The following is a 21767-nucleotide window of genomic DNA, read 5'->3' on the forward strand; positions in this document are numbered from 1 at the left end:
ACTGGAGCTCCATACGTCATTTAATCAGCTTATAGACCCAGTTCTTGCCAACGCGGGGAGGGTAGAGGTGGAATGCCGTAGGGTAAGAAGATGATTAAGACATATTCTCAACAGATGCCACCCGGGGGAGGAGGGGGGGGGGGGGGGAGGGGGTATTCCTCATTTGCTAGGTCAAGAATCAACTGAACTAGCAGATTCTCTTCTGCTCCAGTTAATGTAACTGAATTTGCGCGTAAATTCACCCTTCTTAAGTCGATCCTGCAGAGCAGTACGAGGCACCTCATAAAGGCGTGCAGCTTCATAAATTGAGGTTATTTCATGCTTTTTAAAAGCATTTATCACGCGTTCCAGTCTTCCCTCTATCTCTATAGAGTTTCTAGCATTTTTACAACGAATTGGTGGCATAATTGCGCGTTGAAGCGGTTTAATTAGGAAACTTCAAAACATTTTGAATTTGGCGGCCCTAGCGAGGGTTTACGATATTATTACCTAAGCAACCTCCATCTAAACACGTGATCATTTGAAAGTTTGATGTCTGCGTCTTTTGAACATCAGCTGCTCTCAGGATCGAATTAGACAAACCATAATTATATAGAGGCACGGCTGCGCACACTACCGTGGACAGGAGACCGGCGTCTATGACAATGTACGATCCGGCGCGAGACACATATACCGTCTCTGATGATGCGCCCCCACTCGACAGCGTGGAAGATCGCCACAAAGTTCACGGACTAGACCAAGATAAGCAGCGGAACGACGGAGTCTTGCAGTCTCCAGGATCTGCTCCCTCCCATAATGAAAAGAACAAGAGGAAGAGCCCTATAAATGAGTCTTCTAAGGTAAGATATGACTCGGTTTATGAGGTTAATTACGTCACGTTATTACTTGGACGCGGCATTTTAATCCATGCATCGGCCCCTTTTGATTTGGGTCTAGTTATTTCTTCCCTAGCTTTAGGGCGCGGTGGGACTGATCCGGACCTTGGCTTGGTTTGTTTGTGGACTGACTCCATTATTCCTCCACTCATCAACGCCACAGGAACCTATACGCGGTAGCCGCTCCAAACCCGAAAGAAGCTTTTCTTCGCCTAGCAATAATAACAATAACCCTCTTGAGCACACCCATTCAACAACAGCAGCAGCATCCGGCAAACTGATCCCTTCCCCCCCTTCCTCAGTTTTAATGGGGTCTTCCCCGGTGATAGCAAACGGTAAATATTTAAATACCTTGACCCACTGGGATATGCGGGAAATAGTAACTCTCTGATGGTTTCCACCGTCCAACAGATGAACTGCCAATTAACGAGCAACGACCTTCACAAAGCCCGAAGACCTCTCCTAACCAGTTAATCAATAATGGGCATTCCAATGCCCCTGAAGGGCCCCCAAAAGGCAAAGCTTCCATCAACGAGAAAAAACGAAAGCTTTCCGAGAACGAGCCACAAACCGACAAAACAGAACCCGCCCCGGAACAACGGCCATTATCCAAGCGTAAACGGCAGGAGGAGCGATTACAAAAGAATAGAAAACGCGGCAAGACTCCGCCATCAGCATATTCGCGTCGAGACCGCTCTCCCACACCTCCCCCCCGTCGTTCTCCATCTCCGATACGTCGTTCGGCTTCTCCAGATGCCGTCCCAAGACCAACAAAACGACCTGGTGGCGCTGCTCGGATTGGCTCTGCGAATCTCGAAGCACTGAGGCGGAGACAAGAGGAACGAGAACGACGGAGAGAAGAGGAAGCTAAGCTGGCTTTGAAAGATCGAGGTGTTCATGATGTCGTTCGGCAACATTACAACGCGGTGCCGGAAAGAGGCAGGGAATGGCGGAAGACTGATAGCCGAATAAAAGGACTGCGAAGCTTCAACAATTGGATTAAGAGTACCGTTATCCAGAAGTTTTCACCTGATGAGGACTTCTTGTCACGAACAAGCGGGAAGAACTGGGCTGGCGCAGAGCCGGCGGAAGAAAAGAAATTGCTCGTCATTGATATAGGATGCGGGAAGGGAGGAGATTTGGGTAAGTGGCAGCAGGCACCGCAACCGGTGGACCTCTACGTGGGCTTGGATCCTGCAGAGGTTTCCATTGAACAGGCTCGCGAGAGATACATTAGTATGAAAAGTGGGAAGGGCAGGATAGGTCGCAGAGGCCACCCTCTCTTCCATGCAGAATTCTATCCCAAGGATTGTTTCGGGGAGTGGGTAGGCGATATCCCTATCGTACAGCGGGTTGGGATTGACGGCAGCGTTGGACCCGGTGGATCCATGATGGCGGCCCGCTGGGGAGGCGGCGGATTTGACATTGTTGTGTCGATGTTTAGCATGCACTATGCCTTTGAGAGCGAAGGGAAGGCTAGACAGATGCTGCACAATGTGGCCGGGCTGCTAAAGAAAGGCGGCCGCTTCATCGGTGTCGGGCCGAATTCTGACATTCTTAGTGCGAAGGTAGTGGAGTTCCACGAGAAGAAGAAACAGCAGGAGGCTGCTGCCGCCGCTGCGGCTAAACTTGATGAAGGCGGGGAGCGTGAGGACGGCGAACTGGAAGAAACGCCGATGACGGTGCCTGAGTGGGGAAATAGCATTTACCGCGTTCGTTTTCCGGGAGAGACGCCTGAAGATGGCATTTTCCGTCCTGCGTTTGGTTGGAAATATAGCTACTTTATGGAAGAGGCTGTGGAAGAAGTTCCGGAATATGTCGTGCCCTGGGAAGCTTTTAGAGCGTGAGTAGGGTGGTTCTTGGAATGAGTGAGACTGTATCTTTTTGGCTAACACGTTAATTCCTTTCCAGTTTGACGCAGGATTACAATCTGGAACTCCAGTATCGCAAGCCATTCCTGGATATTTGGAAGGAGGAAAAGGACGATCCCATTTTAGGGCCACTCAGTGAGCGAATGGGAGTTCGGGCGCGAGGCGGCGGGCCCCTTCTCGTCACCGATGAGGAGTTGGAGGCTGCAAGTATGTTATTTCTTTCGTTTGTCCTGTTGGAAACTCCATGATGCTGACGGGGCTGCTCTAGGTTTTTACCATGCCTTTTGCTTCTACAAGGTCTAAAGCTCCAATAACTTTACCAGACACTTTTGCTTCGTATTCTTCTCTGGTTCTTGCTGTATATCAACTGTTTATACGCTTCGCTTCCCTGCTCTTAGCGTTTTGCCGAAGCCATGGTCGACGTTTTTATCACTCGCTCAGGCGGTCTAGTGTTCTATTTAGCAGTGTTGTACTCTGTACTTACACAGCTGCAATCCACATTCAAATATTTTAGTAACAAAAATTTGGCACGTGTAGTCAGTTAGAATGGGGCTTAAACGATCTTTCTATGAATTTACGCATATAAATCTTCTAAATTCTTAGCGGTATGAAGTTGTAGAAGGTATCCCTATCCATATAAAATATCGACTTTTGAAGCTCAGGCGTTTCTACGTCACGTGAACAGCAAGAAGAGCCGCCTTCCAGAAATAGTTTAGTGCCATCGCGTCACGTCCCCGTATTTCTCTTTTGCTCCTCAGTAACTCAGCATATCTTCTACAAAGTACAGCGCCATTTATACGGAGGCCATGGCGTCCCCAGCAATCACCCACCGCACCATTCGCATCAGAGACCGTTACGATGACCCTCAACAATCCAGATCCAACAGACCATCCCGGCGCTCTAATGTCCAGGGGCGCCGCAGCGACCAACCCAGCCAGCGTATCCTTCAAATGCCCCCCTATCAAACCCAGGTTGCCCCATTTAATGCCGCTGCAACGCACAAACTGGGCATGTTGCCCAACTTCGAACGACTGATGTCGCTGCGCAAGCGCCTGTCTGAGGCAGCCAGTGTATTGACGGATTGTGCGGGGATGATTAATGACCGACTTGTGGATGCTAAAGTGAGGGAGGCGAGGGCGAAGGCGGTGTTGCAGAAGAAGAGGAAGGGTGGTGGGGATGAAGAGGTTGGAGTATATGAGAGCCGGGAGTCTGATGGGGGAGGTGAAGCGGATGGGCAACAGGAGGAAAGAGAAAATAAGAAGATTGCGTTGATGGAGGAGCAGGTGAAGACGTTGACCGGGCAGTTGGAAGAGCAGATGCGCAAGATTGTTGATGCGGAGGTGAGGACGGCGGAACTGACGGATGGGTTGAATCGGTTGCATCAGGAGGCGCAGGAGGCTATGGCGGCGGCGCCAGAGGCACGACAGGCGAAGCGGAGAAGGACGAGGCAGAGAGCTGGGCAGGAGAGTGGGGATGAGAGTGGGGATGTGGATGTGGATGTGGATGGGGATGGGGATGAGGGTGAGGGTGAGAATGAGCCTGCTGCTGATGGAAGAGCTGGGAGGCCGGACGGTGGTGCTTGCAAGGTACTGCGGAAGGATCTGAAGGAGAAGAAAGATCAATGGAAGGATTTGTCGTTGACGGATCGGTATGCTTCCTGAACCATTTTGAATACCTACCGGGATATGTTTATTCATATACTAATTTTACCCCAGGTACACCAAAAACAACAACTACATCGAATTCTTCCGCGTGGTGCACGAAACACAGCATCCCGGCGACGAAATACCTCCACTCCCCCACCCGTCGACCTGGTTCGCAGACAAAGAACATCCACAACAACGGAACCACCACCAGCAAACTACAGCTGCAGAGGAAGACGCAGAGTCCTCTGATGACCTAGCCGTTCGTGGCGAACGCGTCTCCCTCCGCTGCCCTATTACGCTGCTCCCCTTCTCAGAACCAGTGAAGAGCAAGAAATGCCCGCATAGTTTCGAGCGACGCGCGATCGTCGCGATGCTAGAGCGGAGCAAGGAGCGGGTTACTGTTCCTAACCCGAATCGACCTGGCGCGGGGCGTCGTGTTAATTGCGTAAACTGTCCTGTGTGTACGGTGCAGATTACGCAGTTTGATCTGGAGGTTGATATTGTGGCGGCTAGAAGGATTAGGAGGGCAGAGGAGAGGAGAAGAAGGGATGCGGAGGATGAGGACGACGACGACGGCGTTGTCATGAATCAGGCGGGGGAGCGGGGGAATACGAGGGTTAAGCTATTGAGGGCGGAGACGAGGGAGCCTAGCAGGCTGCCTGATACGCAGATGGATGATGTAGATGATTGATTGGTTATCTTCTTTATTCATTTTCACTCCGCCTTCTCACCTTGCAATGGGAATTTGATTGTTCTCATTCTCCCCTTCACAACCAATGTAATCTTGAATGAAAAAACTCATACCCTTTTCTGCCTAATATTGACTGTCATCTCTGTTGTTGCCATGCTCAACCCCTTCCCCTTCGATAAACATTTGTACAATACTTAGGTTTGTATGGGTTCATCAATATATATATATATATATCTTCATTTCATTTCTACCCACAGCCGATCATAGAACTGTATGTATTATCTCAACTAGCCCCTAAATTCGAAGGTAAAAAAGAAAGGAAAAAAAATTAACCACCCCCCACATTTTACCCAGCACAGATCTGAACAAGAAGAATTGTGTGTTGGCATTCGCGTGATTGCATGAGTGGGAATCGTGAAACATGGTAGAAGCAGAGAAGATAGTAAATGATGAAAAGAAATGAAAACGAATTAAGACCATAAGCGGAATTGAACTTCCACTATATTTTCCGTGGTACGGGAAGCAGAATAATTGCTCCATGTAAGGCAATGAATAGAAACCATCATGGGGGATATCGTGAATATGTTGGGATACACGGGATTTGGTGGGTGAAGGAAAGAAAGTAAGACAATAGAAGCCGGGGAAGCAAACAAAAGAACAATCCATGAATCTCTTGCCATGCGGTCAAAGCGCCCTGCGGAACGAAAGACATAATGTTTTATTTTATGTGTGTGTGTGTGTGTGTGTGTGTGTGTGTGTTTTCAGTCTCTTTTTTTCAATTTTGACGGTTTTCTTATCGACATTTTCTTATATTATTCGCTTTTTAACTATTTCCTTTCTTTTCCTTTTTAGGTGATGGGGCATGATGAGCCGTGGAGAGGGGCGGGTTTGGGGTTCTCATTAACGCGGAATGATTTCAGGATCTGAGAGAGAAGTGCCGGATAAGAGGAAGAGGGGAAGTTTGCATTAATAATTTTATTATTATTATTTTTTGGGATCTCTTTTACCGAGTAATTAGGTTGAGACAATCGAGGACGATAAGCGTCACCATCCTGCATTCAACAATGGTTTGTTAGCGAGATTATATAACTAACCAGCAGAGTGGGGCGGAAATTTTGTTCCAAAAGCACAAAGGGTAAGAAAAAAGCAACAAAGTGTAGGAAATGGGGGTTGAACTCACGCATGGGGCGCAATGCGAACGTAATACGTCCCAAACCCACGATAGAATCTCAACCACCCCTCATCTTTGATGACCTTTCTGGCACAGTCCAGCATACCACGATACGGCAACTGTCCCGTCTTCGGATCCTTCTGCTGCTTCTGCAAGCGCGTCTTTACAAAGTCGAAGGGCAGGGACATGAAACTTGCAAAGAATCCCGCGATAGCGGAGGCCGCGAAAGTTCTATTCTGCGCAGACAGGTTCGTGTGTGCTTCTAGTTGAGACTTGGATTCAGCGAAGAATGTCAGCTGACCGAAATTCAGCGCCATGGCGCGCACGACAGTTGGTAACGCGCCGGCCCAGAGGGCTGCGATTCCCTCTGACTTTGAAATACGGGATAGCGCATCGATGACGGACCGGTAGTTTGCTCTGGCTTCTTTGGGCTTGAGGCCGTCGGATTGCATGCGGATTAAAGCTAGATCTGCGGGATTGCCGATCATGGCTGCTAGTCCGCCAGCTGCGAGGCCTGCAGCTGCGCGTTCGGTGAAGGTGACTTTCTTGCCCGCTGCATCGGCGCGGGACTTTAGAGTAGTGGAGAACGTGTCGAAGAGACCTAGGCGGGCTGTTGTGTAGACGGCTTGTCGAAGGAGGCCGGCAGAGAGACCGGTGTAGAGGTCTAGGACTTTCCCGGAGGCGATGATTTGCTTTGCGATGCCTAAGGCGGAGGGGCGGGGACCTGTTCGGGCGCCTTCGCCGGCTAGTTGGAGGCGGACTTTCACCATGTCGATAGGCTGGATGACGGCGGTTGCGGTCATGCCGGATATACCCCCGTTGATGAAGGGGAGGAGGGGGCCAATGTAAGAGTTGTGGAAGATGGAAGAGGAATTCTCCGAACTGGATTCAAGTGACGATTTGGGGGAATTATTGGTGGCGTTGGCCGGTGTGGATGAGGCAGCCATGGCGGGAGGTAGGACTTGGGCTACTTGAAAGAGAGGGATGGGAGAAACGAGTCCACAACGAACGTGCACGATTTTCCTCGAGCTCCTGCTGCAGATGAAGAAGCAGTCAGCGCTATGCGTATGCTGTTAGTAGTACTCCGTATGCCTGGGTATATTTGTCTGATGCCCCGCAATAGACCTTGGATCACGTGGTGATCGCCGGTATCTACTCGGAGGGGGAATAGCACAGTCTCCCCATTCCCTTCCCCTCCCCCCCCTCCGCCCCTTTCCCCGCGGGCCACTGACCACAGCATTGCAGATGGAGCACAACAGGAGAGAGAGAATGAGCAGATGGATTACCGAACAACAAGGCAACTCACGGTAGGCAGATGGAAAAAGTCGGAAGAAGAATCTCCGCGAACTGAGCAAGCAGGAGAAGAGAAGAGAGGGAAAGAGGGGGTGAGATCGCGTGAGATAGACGGGTAGTGGGTGTTGAGATGGGTAACAGTTAATCAGCGGGGCGGAATGGGGCAGATGCGAGGATGATCTGGGTTGAGATGGTGGAATAGGGAGAGGAGGGAGAGGGAGGAGGACGGGGGAAGAGGGTTAAGACCGAGTAATGGAGATGAGGATGAGGATGAGGTTGAGGTTGAGGTTGAGGTTGAGGTTGATAGAGAAGATGCAGTCGATTGATTATTAACTGTGTTGAGGCGGTAGCGAACGCGGGGATTGCGGAAGAGAGTCACTCCAAGGTACCTGCAGGTAGATTTGACATCATGGCTCAGCAAGGGCTCAGCAAGGGCGCACCGCAAGGGCACGGTATCGATTACCAGGGTTCTGAACGCAGCCTGTTTTCCCTGGATGGGTATATTTCGGTTATGTATCCGGGTATGACGATCCCATCTGTCTCTAGCTAATCGTAGTTACTAGTCTCAAGCTATGGTTAAGTAGTTAGCTATCTACCGTTATGGCTGCTGCTGTCTGGTTGTCGTGCGACGGGGGGGAATGGTTGTGTGGATGTACAAGATACCTCAGATATACCTGTGAGCTACCTGCACCGAGGAATGCGGGGTAAGAAGGTTAGCTCATTGGCCTCTGATTTGTTTATGAATTTCCTATTTAATCCGTTCCCATGATTATTTCGACCGTTGCGATATCTCTCGTCTTTCTTATCAATCTCTATTTTCTATTGGATTTCTACCGCAAAGCACTATTATTCTCTTCTGTTCTATCTTCGATGTCAGCGCCCTTGAAAGGCTTGAACCAGCTAACTAACTCTTAACTAACCGACCCCGATCTCAGCCCCGCATATTCAGCGTCTCCTCCCCTTCATCACACCTCACCCCACTCTCTATCATCTCCACACTATTATTCATTCATTAGTTTATTATTACTATTCCCTTCAACAATTCACGACATTACTTAATATCGGGTTCATAGCATGGCCTTTCTCTAGAAAGTCACACCACAGCCTGCAGTGAGAACAATGACACAGTAGATCTCTATCACCATCATTCTATAACCGCTTAATTACATCGGTATTTAACTAGCTACAATTTGAGAAAGAAAAAAAAAAAAAAGTTCAAGGACCTAGTGCTGGAAATGAACATCCTTAGATATCCGAAGGCAGCTCCATGTCTCCGAACCTACATACCCTTTTCCCCTCAGAACGGCACTCTGGCACTCAGGCATTCCATGTCTCCGTCCGGGCCCCGCTGATTAGCTCTCACTATGCTCCCAACCAGCTGGAATTCAACTCCCGAGCCATCTCCGCAAATTGACCGCGTGCTGCCAACAGCTATATTTTGTCTGCGTTTGCCGGCAGTGTTGTAATTACCGGGCCCAGCTGGACCTTGAACGACCATTGTTTATATTGCTATGCAAGCAGGCTGGCAGGAAGCTTCGGGGGAGAAAAAATGGATAAATATTCTACATCCGGCTTGAGTGCTTCCATCCACAGTGGACAACATGCACAGGGAGTATCGTGTCAACCCTTGTTCACAGTATATCAAATGGTCATGTCGTCTCTATTTCTATTTCTGTTCCTATGTTCTTGAAGCCCTTTTCTCTTCCCTTTCTTTTCCTTCACTTTTACTCGACGGCATATCTAGCTGGATGAGTTCTGCGACGGAATTGCAGCCGTCTGCAACCATGGTAGGATCTATTACTCTTGTAGATAGGTTTCTAATGATGAACCATAATCGTGTAGCCAATTTTTCATGGGATTTCTCTCGTATCATGATACAGAATCCATCTCTTTCCAGAAGACCATCTTCTGTCTTATTTCTTTTCTCGTTGTCCTTGCGATGTTGTGATTATTTCCCCTCTCGTTTTCCTTCCTTTGGCTTCTACTTCGGCATTTACTTCGGCTTTCCATGATAGTTAGTTAACCCTTTTTCGTTTCTTGTTGACTGGATGGAGGCCGTCGTTTCGTTCCACCCCACCACATCCGATCAGTAGTACCCATTTCCATACATCAAGCAACGCAAGACCAGACTCAACAGATCGGATGAGAATGGAACAATACAGATATTCCTCGCTTATATCATTTGTCATGGCCGACCTCCAGTGTTGACGGTGCAGAATTGCAGATTTGCAGAGATGCCATTGCACCAATCAAAGCCCCCATTCGCCTTATCTTCCCCGATTGAACGAGAGCAGCAGATGGTAAATACGACCGTCGTACGCGACTGTTTACTTAGAGCCAGTAACAGTCGATCGCAGGCGTCAGGGTATCCAAGTTTCTGCGTTTTATGGTCAGTATTGTTCCAGGCATGGGGATATGAGGGCTTTGCTCCGTCCCTCACTCCCCTGTAGTATGGGGTATGCTCAGAGAAGAGAAAAAGGAACAAGCGAACAAAATAATACCTGATTAGAAAATACGGAGTGATTCTCGGATGAAATGGCTGGATTCCTCCATTCCTCTTTCTGGGTTAGAGGACTAGATCAGCCGCGCAGGCGGCCTTGATTTGACCCGTCTTTGTCATATTCTTTACAATCCGCAAGAGACTAATAGGCAGAATGGGTTTCGATGTTAGGATCAGGTTGTGTTGCTTTCGCCCTGCCCCCCTGCTCTGCACTGAGTGCACATGAAGAAGCAGATGCCACGACTAAAACGACTCTCCAACTCACATCCAATGGGCAGCAGAGTTCCCGCTCGCCAGTCGGAAGACACCCTTCTGCGCCCGGATCTCTACCTGTACGTGCACATGGGGGCATACAGTCAGCAATGAGCACCATTGGAAAACGACCAACACTCAGGGCAGAAAGCAGGACTAAATGAATATATTCCCACCCGAGGGAAATTACATACACATGTAACCCCAAAATGTATCTGATGCCAATTGGGGAATGGCGTTCTGGCAGCAGAGGAGACGATAGTAGTCGGGACATTCGCTTGTGGGACGCAGCTGTAGAACCATGGCAGTTGCTAGATGGATAACGGGGGAGAGGTAGAAGAGAAAGACGACGGGGAGGGAATTTGGGGATGAAAGCATTTTAATGCATGGGACAGGGAGGATAGAATAGTGAAATGAGATGGGTAACGATTTTTTCTTTGATCCCTGCGGATTTATTCTCCCCTTCAGCTCTGTCTGTCCTCTCTGTCTGCTGGTATATAACTATGTATGTGTAGGTATGTTAACCGGCTGCCTCCTGCACCATGGCGATTCAAGTCATATATTTAAACTTGAACTAGCTGCTCCAACAAGACTCCTTGTAACCATTATTATAAGTCAAGTAAGAAGAAGCAAGCCTTTTCAAGACAATCGTACTGGCGCTTTAGCGCTGACTTTCTCCCTAGATTTTATATCTCCGCTCTGCCCCGTAGATATTAATGATGAGTTAATTACCGTCCAACCAGATTTCTTCGTATGGCGTGCTCAACCCAAAGAGCAGTCGGCCAGCTGAGAGCGCGTCGTCACCTAGGTTGGGTGGTTGGTTGTATCGATTCATTTACTACCAGCACCTCCCCTGAAACCCGAATCAGCAACCCTTGATTTGTCTTTCTATTTGATGGATAACTATCCCGTAATCCGTGCCTATAGCAACTGTCCTACCGACGATGCACGGAGTTTGCAGCTTGAAAAATGAAGAAAGAGATAACTATACAGCAGAGAGCACGCTGGCGGGTTGAGCTCATTTCATGCGTTTGAACTAGTTAGTTGCGGCGACGAAGGTAACTAGTTATTAGTTTGAGTTAAATGTGCTAGTTAATTATTCTTAGTAACTATCTCACTAACTATGAAAAACCGCTTTTCACCATTAAGTGCCTGAATGGTTGGTTGACGGCTTGCAAAACAAGGAGACCCTCAATGAACCAGCTTACGGACATTGGCACATATGATCGGGTATGTAGAATAGGACAGGGGGCAGAATAATAACCTAGCAATTTCACGGTATTAAGTTCGCATAGAAGTTTCATCGGATGCATGAATAGTTAGTGACCCCTAGGCCTTCTAAAAGGGAGCTGATTAAGCGCTCAGATACAACATTTGGGCCCGAAGATAACTAGCAAGTGCCCTGGTGGTATCTGCAGTAGTTACGCGGTTTCAGATCGTCTCCCATCTCACCGGCATTGTTTAATATAGTTACTTGCGGATATCTCCGAGAGGTGTGCTTTCAAGGCCCTTTCAAATGCGGCTCATACTCCACAACGAGGGAAACGCTTAGCTCAGACTGCCTGGCTTTGAGGGAATCGGAAAACGCTGAATTTGTTTCCCGCTTAGTTATGAACTGATTGGGTAGTTATATCCCGCTTGTTTCAGGGATTTGACCATCCTGGTTGATTGAACACAGCCAGATTTTTTAGGTGCTCAGATTGCTTGATTAACGTAATCAACCACCCAACGCCCGTTTACACCCAACGCCCGCTCAAATCTTCATTTTTCATTCATCTTTAACCACCCACAACATGCACCACGAAGCAGTTATACAAGCCGCGATTGATGATTTGAACGCGCAATTAACGCCTAATTACACTGAGACCGCTAAAAAATATGGAATCAGCCGATATATGTTGTCAAGGCGTTATAGAGGTGTTCAAATGTCAAGAAAGGAAGCAAGCTCTATCCACTGCAAAGCTCTCACTGATTCGCAAGAAAAACAGCTCCTTTTTCATATCAATCAATTGGCAGATTGCAGTTTCCCTTGTACGCCCCAAATCCTTCATAATCTTGTTGTTGAGATTCTAAAAGCACCTATTGGAGTCAACTGGGTGGCTCAGTTCTGTGAGCGCCACAAGGATGTGATCAAGTTGCTCTACCTGCAAAATATTGACCAAAAATGCAAGATTGCAGACAATTCTGCATACTTCAAGCATTATTTTGATCTTGTAATAGATTTCTTTCTTATACTGCTTTTTTAATTCTCATCTTGCTAATTTATCTTAATTTTTCAGCTGCAGGCAAAAATCACGAAATACAACCTTGAACCTTGCGAATATCTACAATTTCGATGAGAAAGGATTCCTATTAGGATTCATTCACACCCTCAAATGTATTGTATCAATTAATTCGCTCAAATCAGGCTGTATGATAGGTGCCAGCCAGGATGGCAGTCGAGAATTCATAACACTACTTGCCTCAATTTGCGCAGATGGAACTTCACTCCCACCTGCTCTCATATATCAAGAGGAATCAAGAGATATGCAAGATACTTGGCTCAAAGATTTTGATAGTGAAAAGGATCAGGCCTACTTCACTGCTTCAGAAAATGGGTGGAGCAATGATGAATATGGGTTAACATGGTTAAAGAAGATCTTTGAACCTCTTACAAAAAAGAAGGCAGGCCGCAGATATAGACTTCTTATATTGAATGGCCACTCATCCCATGTTAATATGGCATTCATCAATTACGCAGATTGGAATCGAATTATACTTGCTGTCTTTCCTCCCCATTCTACACACTGATTACAGCCACTAGATGTTGGGATATTTGGACCATTGGGTAAATCATATTCCAAACAACTGAATGAACAAATGAGAACTGGAATGGGATTCATATGCACTACAAAGAGGTCTTTTTGGCAGCTTTTTGACACTGCGTGGAAGGAGGCAGTTACATCTTCAAATATTGAAGCTGCATATGCTGCTACTGGCCTACATCCATTCAATCCGGAACACATTCTTAAAAAGCTTCAAATACGACCTTGCACCCCCCCTGACGCAATATATCAACCAAGAACACCTACTTCTATTGTTGGCCTGTGGAAATTGGTGAAGCAAGTCAAGCAACAGCAGCATCAAGTATCTAATGATCTCAACTGGGTGATCCGTGCAGGGGAAAATCTTGCTCTTGATAAAGAGGTTCTTTTAATAGAGAATCAGCAGCTTCAAAAAGCTCTTAATCAAGAGAGGAGACATTGCAAGTGTGGCAGGGCAATGGGGTTGCTAGATCCCTTGAATCCATCATTGACACAGTTCTTCTCGCCAGCAAAGGTGCAGAGCATCTGTGAGAATTTGGCTGCCTCAGAGGTTGCCAAAAAGGATGAGCAAGCTTGTAAGGAGGATGCAAAACTGCAATACACTATTCTTAAGGAACAGAAGGAGGCAGATATCATCCAGCAGAGGATGGAGCGGGAGGCAGCTCGCCAGGCCACAAAACAGCAAAAGGAAATGGATAAGGCCGCAAGAGCTGCTCAACGGCAGATTGACAAGAAGCTTAGAGATGAGAAAAAGACTCAGGAGCAAAAAGAAAAGGAAGAATGAGCTGCTGTACAGCTACAATCATGATTGAATAAGAAGATGATTAAAGAATTCAAAAATCGCCTTACTAATCAGGAAAGTAGACCCTCGATTTCGCAAAGAGTGGCTAAATCGCGTTTTCAGAGCCCTGCCAGGGTGCCCACAGATCCACTGCCAGAGGGATATGATGATATTGCAATCTCTACTGGTTTAATGACTGCTTGCTCACTGAATCTGCCTCCACCCAAGATTTCATGTTCTGGGCGAGTTATTAAGCCAAACAAACGTTTGCTGAATTAGCTATATATTTTTATATGTAATTTTCTATATATATTTTCATCCTATAATATATCATCTTAAAATCTAATTGCGTTGTTGAAATAACGTTGAAAATATTTCATCATAGTGATGGCGAAATGGCGGGCGTTGGGTGTAAACGGGGCGTTGGGTGGTGGATTACGTTATATTCACTACATGATTTCCTTGCTTCTCTCACAGTGCGTGCCCTCTCTACATTTATTCTATTGCTCACCACTCCCGTTAGTTAGTTACCTCTTTCTCCTCCGCCTAATTGGTATGACAAATGAGGATATCATGGACACTATCAGCAGCAAACTTTGCCGTGTTGGCAATTCAAGTGCGGGCACAGTGCATGCGCTGTGCATCTCTTGTCTCACATCCTCAAGTATCGCGCCGAAGACCCCCAGATGATATTGCCAGCAGTTCATTCTTGAAAAGCAATCATCTTATTTCCATGATGCTTTGTATTCTGGAGTAGATTGTGTTCCAAAAGGAATAGGCGGGCAACTTGTAACCGGGTTAGGCATCCCACCAACCAATACCAGCAGCTGGGAAAGGAGATGAAACTAATTTTCTAACTGTAGTCTATTCTAGACATGTTGATTAGGGGGACAAGGTGTGAAAGGTGGACAGGTCGAGGGAGAACACCGCTCCTCAATCCCGTGCAGAGCCCTACGTAATGCTTGATGGTCCCATGTTCTCCTCTGAAGATGGCAACTTGAGAGTCTATGCGCACAGTCATCATAAGAAATCAGAATGCCATATAGTTTATCTCATGCTATTGCATGTTCACCGGCCAAGCTGACGGAACATCTGCCAGTATCTATACCAACTATTGGGGGAATTACGGAGCGGCAAACTGGAAATTGAATCTCGTTTGCGGAAACGGTCGCAAGATTTGAGCAGCCGTATCTCTTTTCTTAGTTAACTAATGGTTCTGGAAATTAACGTACAGAGGTGGCTAACTCGAGCTGAAATCAAACCAAGACATGAGAGACAAAATATTGACAACAGAAGCATTGGGCATCATTTGGCAGTATTCTGAACTCCATCGGTCGGTCATTCCATGATCTGAATGGGAAATGTCTCCGGATGTTCACAGACGGTTGAGTTTGCAATTAACGCAAGCACTTAATTGACACTCCTGACATCGAAAAATGAATCTTGGGAAGTAATTCATACACTCCTCGCACTGATGGAACCCTTTCACACGATTCCGGTGCTCTGTATGGGCACATTCGTGCCATTCTCCAATCCTCACTTCAGGACTCGTGATCTCTTATCAGGCCTTCGTCTATAAGCTTCAGGTTGGTGATCCCTTCCAAGAAGGCGATTCTCAACCCATAGAACGCACCGACAGGTCTTCCAAATTTTATTACAAGCATGGCAAAATTCGGCGCCGCAATGGCAACTAGTTGGATATATATAGCAGTCAGAGTCTCTGCGATGTGGTATATTCACAAGGAGATGGAACATACGTTACGTGGTTGCAGCCCGCTCTGAGTTCGATTACGCGATGGCATTTATAACACTCTTTCCAACCTTTGGCCTGAACTAGCTCCGTGAAGGCTTGCTCGATCTTATCGCCATTGCATTCCCCTGAATGTGCGGGCTTCTTGCAATGAACGCAAGTAGTTGTGCCACACGAACCGCATATAGCGACGTCGAGCTCAATCGCTTCCGCGGACATGTATAGCGAACAAGCCGGATTAGAACAGTACGTTCTGTCGGTATCGTTATATTCCGCTGACTTCTCCTGAAAGCGCTTTACCAATTCCTCACCCAAGAATGCTGCAACTCGTGAGAGGGCAATTGGCTGACGACAGCAGCGTGGGGGAAACAAAGTCACGTCGGTAAAAGATTTCTCAAACAATTTTCTTGTGCATGCTCGACAGTAGTAATGGAAGCAGGGGGTTTCGGCTATGTCGAAGAATATTTTGGTCTCCAGGCAGATTACACACTCCAAGCGAAGGGTTTCCGGTGAAAATTCATCCGTGTTGTTTTTGGAACCGCCTGCTTTGACTTGGGCTTTTGTTAGGGAAGTGCTTCTTTCACCTTCACTGCTTCCATCAGCTACATCTATCTTAAAAGACATATCCAGTGTTTTCCTCTTCAGTTCCTGCAATTCCGGAGCTTGGAGTCTGGGCACATGTTGTCCACCTCCTCCTAGACTGAGTGCTATCCACTGGTCGTTTACAGCTGCGTTTTCCTCCTGTAAGATTGCCGCGATAGCAGGTGCATCCTCCTCGACAGCTCTGCTGATGCTCCGGGCAATTCGACTATCCTGAAGAGATGCCTGAAGTGCTTCCAGATCTTCTTGGTGTATCCGTAATGCCAGTTCCTCATCGATTGATTTGCCTTCGGCCTCCTTTCCCTTTCGATTTTCAAGTGCTTCTCCGATGTCTTGCTGCAGTAATTTTATTGTGGTAATAAGGGATTCTTCGTCCATTTTGCACCAAGCGTACCAAGGGCCACGAAGAACAAACGAGACTGGGTAATGTGCCAGGGCATCAAATTAAGGAAACCTGATAGTTTTTGCCCGGGGGTTGGGGTCAATGCAGTGCTGAGCTCTGCCGTGGGTTAGTTTTTGTTATGAAAAGGAAACCTGGTGTGAAAATTTCTCACAAAGGAAGTCCGGGTAACAGCATATCTGGGCTAGTGTGTTATCTATCTCTGTTTGGGCATTCTAAGGCATATGGGGGAACCTCCGGCTAGCACAGTTTCATATCTACGGCTACCCAATTTAGGGGCTTGAGAAACAGGAGATGGCGGGGAATACAAATTCAGCAGTGATATTGAGATGATTTGGCAGGCTAGTTAATATTAAGCATTCATGTCATCTTTCTGCGTTTACATCGTTCTGATGCTAATGGTTTTCTCAGCCGAATGATCCGGCATATAGCAACGCGGAAGAACATCTCGGTGTTGGTATCTCTTGTAAATAGATTCTCAAGGAATGTTTGACAAAATATATCTTGGAGAAAATGAGATAACCAAATAGCAAGGAGAGTAGTTAGCTATACTGAGCTAGGAGAATGGCCTGTCTCCAAATCATACGAACAACATAAACTTGAAAGCATGAGGTCTTCGTGCTAGGATGGATTCGCTTCACATACCCGTTTCTCCTGCATGAAAATAACCTTTAATCCGCAGCTAACCATTGTTCAGTGCACATTGAACTCGCCAGCTTATTCCATCCATACGTGATTAAGGGAAGGGCTGCTGCTGGGCATCGCTCATTCAGCTGAAAGTTAACGACGGCAATCTTCTCCCCCCACCCAAGAATCTGCAGAAAAAGCATTGGACATCATAGTTAAAACAGAACAGAAAAAATTCGGTAAAAGGCCGATTTATTGAATTCAACAGTTGATTCCGCAGTTGGTCCGCAGTAAATATTATTGTAGGTAATGTGTCGCTGTATAAACCACGGCAAGGATGGCTAGCATCGTTACCACTGACCTCCCCTTACAACAGGAGGTACGAGCGGTAGCTCGAGATTAACAAGTCGCATTGTGGACCTGCTGTGTTGACTGCAGTCACCATGTGTCGCAATCCCAAATTCGCTAGCTAGAAATACAAGAGAAGACTGGAAGAGAGGAGAGATGAAGTCGAAAGTAGAGGATGGACGTTTCAGGGGGTGATTAGTCTGTAGTTAGTTGACTGGTTAGTTACAGAGTACAACAGATCAAACAGATCATTCAACTCCAGATGGAGTATATAAAGTCAAATGTTAAAATATCAACAACACTTGGACATATAACACCCAAGTACACAGGATTCTATGTCATTCTTTCCACAAACAAGGAATTTTGAGGGGTTAATTAACATGTGCCACTAAATGCCAATGCTGCTGCTCAATCTCTTTCTTTCTCCAGTTTTTCATTCAACAAGATTCAATAGTTGTCATTTTGTTGATTTCTGAGAGTTCTCACATCTTCCCTAGGTCTCTCGGTTCCCTCAGCTCAAATTCCATTCCCCATATGCACTTGCACATAACAACTTATCTAAAAAAAAATAAATAAGAGGAACTTTAGCCATTAATAAAAACTGTTACATTAAACTACATCGTAAAATTAAGACCAATACTTCTGGTTTTGTTTACTTTGAGATCAATCTGTGCAAGTTCCTCTGCTCTGGGAAAATCGCTCCATTTATCAACCAACCCACTTCAAGTCGGCTCTTGTATACATTATTTATGAATGTATGTACGTACCTACAAAGGAAGCTATTTAAGTAGAAAAATCATCACAATAAGAAAAAGCTATTAAAAAGGCTATTGAGGTAGGAAATATGCAGGAGGAACAGGAAACTGTAGATTAGGAATTTGAACATCTCAACAAAAGAAAACGAGGAAAAATAGTGAAAGGAACAAGAGACAGAAAGGAAATTGGAATCATAATATAAGGGAAAACGTAAAAAGGGATCTTCTGGAATACAGGTTGATGGCGGGCTAGGGGTTGGGGTGTTTTTGCTTGTGGACTTGGCAATTCACCACCACCACCACCTCCTCTCTCATCTTCACCTCCCATCTCACATAGTCATCTCTTGTCTTATTCTCGATTCTCCCAAGCCCTTTTCCTCCATTCTCACTGGTATATATATATATATATATGAAGGAGGAAACGGCCCCTCAACAACGCTCGTGGCACTTTTGCGCACCCTCTTCGTCAAAACATCCGTGCATCGATCCGTTGGAGAGAAAGTCACGCAGGAGTCGGGGTGCCATTGACCTTAGCAGGAGCAGCTCCAACACCCTTGGTGCCTTTCGAAGTAACAACGGGTGCAGCGGCGAGAACCTCCTTCGTAGCCTCACTGCTATACTTCTTGAAATTCTCATTGAACAGCACGGCCAGCTTATTCACCTCACCCTCAAAGGATGTCGAGGCGGTCCAGCTCTTCTTGGGATTCAGCAGCTCGCTGGGGACGCCAGGGCAAGAAGTAGGCACGTAAAGGTTGAAGACGTCATAGACTTCGTAGTTGGCTTTGGCGAGCTCGCCGCTGTGGATTGCGTCGAGGATGGCGCGGGTGTATTTGAGTGGGCAGCGCTTGCCACCTGTTGTGGCGCCAGCTCCGACCCAGCCAGTGTTCAGGAGCCAGGCGTTGGCCTTGTGTTCGGCGATCTTGTCGGCGAGCATGCGCGCGTAGCGCATGGGATGGAGGGCGAGGAAAGGCTGGGCAAAGCAGGAGGAGAAAGTGGCTTGAGGTTCCGTGACGCCGTCTTCTGTGCCGGCCATCTTCGAGGTGTAACCGGAGATGAAGTGGAACATTGTCTGCTCGGTGTTGAGCTTAGAAATAGGTGGGAGGACACCACGAGCATCGCAGGTGAGAAGGATGATGTTTCTCGGATGCTGATCAGCAAGGCAGGGAATCTTGGCGTTTTCAATGTATTCAATTGGATAGGCGCTGGAATTGTGTTAGCTGGAAATAAAACATTTTCAAAGACTTATTTATGGAGAGAGAGAGGTGGCATACCATCGGGTGTTCTCAGTGAGGGTGGAATCATCATAGTCGACTACTCTAGTAGTGGGGTCAAAGACGACATTCTCGAGGACGGATCCGAAACGGATGGCATTGAAAATGTCCGGCTCCTTCTCCGCTGACAAACCAATGCACTTGGCATAGCACTGTGGGTATGTTAAGTTAGACAAAATCCCAGGCATTTAGGGTTAGAATTGGGGGGGGGAACATACCCCTCCCTCAATGTTGAAGACACCACGGTCAGTCCAGCAGTGCTCGTCGTCACCAATGAGAGCGCGCTTTGGATCGGCTGACAGGGTAGTCTTGCCAGTTCCAGACAGACCAAAGAAGACAGTGACATCACCGTCCGCACCTTGGTTGGCCGACGAGTGGAGTGTGAGGACGCCGTGTTTTACGGGCATCTCGTAGAACAGCACAGTGAAGACGCCCTTCTTCATCTCTCCAGCGTACTCAGTGCCAAGAATGACCATTTCCTTTTCGGCAAAGTTGATGGCCACGGAAGTAGCCGAGGTCATTCCCTCGGTCCATCTGTTGGCGGGGAATGAACCAGCGTTGTAGATCACGTAGTCGGGGTGGAAAGACTTGAGCTCCTCGCGGGAGGGACGGATGAGCATGTTGCGCATGAACAGAGCATGGTATGCGCGAGCGCAGACAACTCTGACGCTGATTCTGTAACGCTCATCCCAGCCGGCAAAGCCATCAATGACATAAATTCGATTTCTTGTGTTGAGATAGTCGACAGCGCGTTCTCGGTTGATTCTCCATACCTAACGAATTAGGGGGAAATTAGTAAGCTGAAACTAGTCATTGACGTCATAGCATCGCCTGATTCCCCGGATCGACAACATTGGGTGCGGGGGGAAGAGGCAGCCAAGGGAATAGTGGAGCAATGGCAAGCCAAAGGGAAGAAGTAAAGCAGGAGAAGAGTGGTGGTAAATAATACAGGAAATTAAAGACATCCAGAGGGGGTGCATAAGAACAGAAGCAATGAAAAATGATCATGGTTATGTTTGCGTGAGAAAAAGCAAAGATAACAAAAAGTGGGTTTGATGCAGGGATATCTGCGTATGCCATCTGACGATGTTGACAGAGCACGCGAGCGACCACAACTTGATATAAACATGCAAAATTATGCAGCACTGCATCAAAAGAATATAAAAATGAAGAAGAAACGGACAATACATACATCTGGAGTCATTGGTTTGTTGACAGGACCCCACCAGATTTCATTCTCCGATGAAGGCTCCTTGACGATTCTCTTGTCGAGGGGAGACCGGCCAGTCTTCGCACCCGAGTAGGCAGTCAGGGCACCGCTGGAGGTGATGGCGGTGCCTGTTTCGTAGACGAGGGCATCTTCGTAGAGGGAAGCAACGGCAGGGTTGGCAATCTATTTGAATCGTGTTAATTAATTAAATAGGAATCGAGTATATTTAGATAATAATAATATACGAGAAGAGAAAGAAGTGGATGAACCAAGCGGACTTACAATCGAAACACGTTCGTAGTCGATGTGCGCAGTCTCGTGGAGTTCTTCTTCGAGCTCAGTGTGCCCCACACCAGGCCTGGAAACCGGAAAAAACGAGAGTTAGCGTCCTGCAGTTCTCATATCATAGACAAGCAATGACGAAGAGTTGAGAAATACACATACTTGACGCCACTGGGATGCAGGGCAGTCCGGTTCACAGAAGTGGCCAACATTGTTTTGAGGGAAGTTGACAGTGAGGATGAGTGGTAGTTGGAGTGAAGTTGCTTAGCCGCCTGCTGTCTGGCGAAATCTGAAGAATAAGAATCGAGGAGAGAAGACGTGTGAGAGCGAGGAGTGTTGCGAGAAAGGTTATGAGAAAGGTTATGAGAAGTTGGGGGGGGAGGAGAGGGTATATGAATGGCGGCACGAGTAACCGTGGGCAAGGGGCCGCCCGAAGCGGAACCGGAATCCATGCAGGCGAAGTACGGGACGAAGGGGAAGGCGAAAGGAACGAAAGGAACCCGGCGAAAACCAGGAGATGAAGAATCCGAAACTGGAGGCGGCGCTGTCGTAGTTGTCGTGGGGCCTCTCACGGGAAGTCTGAATTATGGTTGTAGCAGCAGCCAGGGAACGGTGGAGGCTATTGGACAAGCATAGAGCC

The 21767-nt window shown here is 47.3% G+C and overlaps 5 protein-coding genes across 5 annotated transcripts; 1 reads left to right on the forward strand and 4 right to left on the reverse strand.

The window, feature by feature from the left end:
* Positions 1–638: 638 nt before the first annotated feature.
* Positions 639–5083, forward strand: PADG_08499 (mRNA cap guanine-N7 methyltransferase; the record flags this gene model as incomplete). Its single annotated transcript, XM_010765489.1, has 7 exons — positions 639–839; positions 1039–1210; positions 1287–2718; positions 2787–2953; positions 3015–3043; positions 3658–4394; positions 4462–5083. The coding sequence occupies 7 exons, from the start codon at positions 639–641 to the stop codon at positions 5081–5083; spliced, it is 3360 nt and encodes a 1119-aa protein (XP_010763791.1).
* A 1176-nt stretch (positions 5084–6259) lies between these two features.
* PADG_08500 (uncharacterized protein) lies at positions 6260–7201 on the reverse strand (the record flags this gene model as incomplete). The annotated part of the gene is made up of 1 exon (XM_010765490.1): positions 6260–7201. One exon carries the CDS (start codon positions 7199–7201, stop codon positions 6260–6262), a length of 942 nt encoding a protein of 313 aa, XP_010763792.1.
* Positions 7202–7692: 491 nt separating this feature from the next.
* On the reverse strand, positions 7693–9045 carry PADG_12466 (uncharacterized protein; the record flags this gene model as incomplete). The annotated part of the gene is made up of 2 exons (XM_010765536.1): positions 7693–8037; positions 8911–9045. The coding sequence occupies 2 exons, from the start codon at positions 9043–9045 to the stop codon at positions 7693–7695; spliced, it is 480 nt and encodes a 159-aa protein (XP_010763838.1).
* A 6375-nt stretch (positions 9046–15420) lies between these two features.
* Positions 15421–16612, reverse strand: PADG_08502 (uncharacterized protein; the record flags this gene model as incomplete). Its single annotated transcript, XM_010765491.1, has 2 exons — positions 15421–15574; positions 15642–16612. The coding sequence occupies 2 exons, from the start codon at positions 16610–16612 to the stop codon at positions 15421–15423; spliced, it is 1125 nt and encodes a 374-aa protein (XP_010763793.1).
* A 2254-nt stretch (positions 16613–18866) lies between these two features.
* On the reverse strand, positions 18867–21579 carry PADG_08503 (phosphoenolpyruvate carboxykinase [ATP]; the record flags this gene model as incomplete). Its single annotated transcript, XM_010765492.1, has 6 exons — positions 18867–19566; positions 19636–19787; positions 19854–20408; positions 20828–21028; positions 21128–21203; positions 21290–21579. The coding sequence occupies 6 exons, from the start codon at positions 21577–21579 to the stop codon at positions 18867–18869; spliced, it is 1974 nt and encodes a 657-aa protein (XP_010763794.1).
* Between the last annotated feature and the right edge of the window lie 188 nt (positions 21580–21767).

The sequence above is a fragment of the Paracoccidioides brasiliensis genome, assembly GCF_000150735.1.
Source record: "Paracoccidioides brasiliensis Pb18 unplaced genomic scaffold supercont2.18, whole genome shotgun sequence".
Classification (NCBI taxonomy): domain Eukaryota; kingdom Fungi; phylum Ascomycota; class Eurotiomycetes; order Onygenales; family Ajellomycetaceae; genus Paracoccidioides; species Paracoccidioides brasiliensis.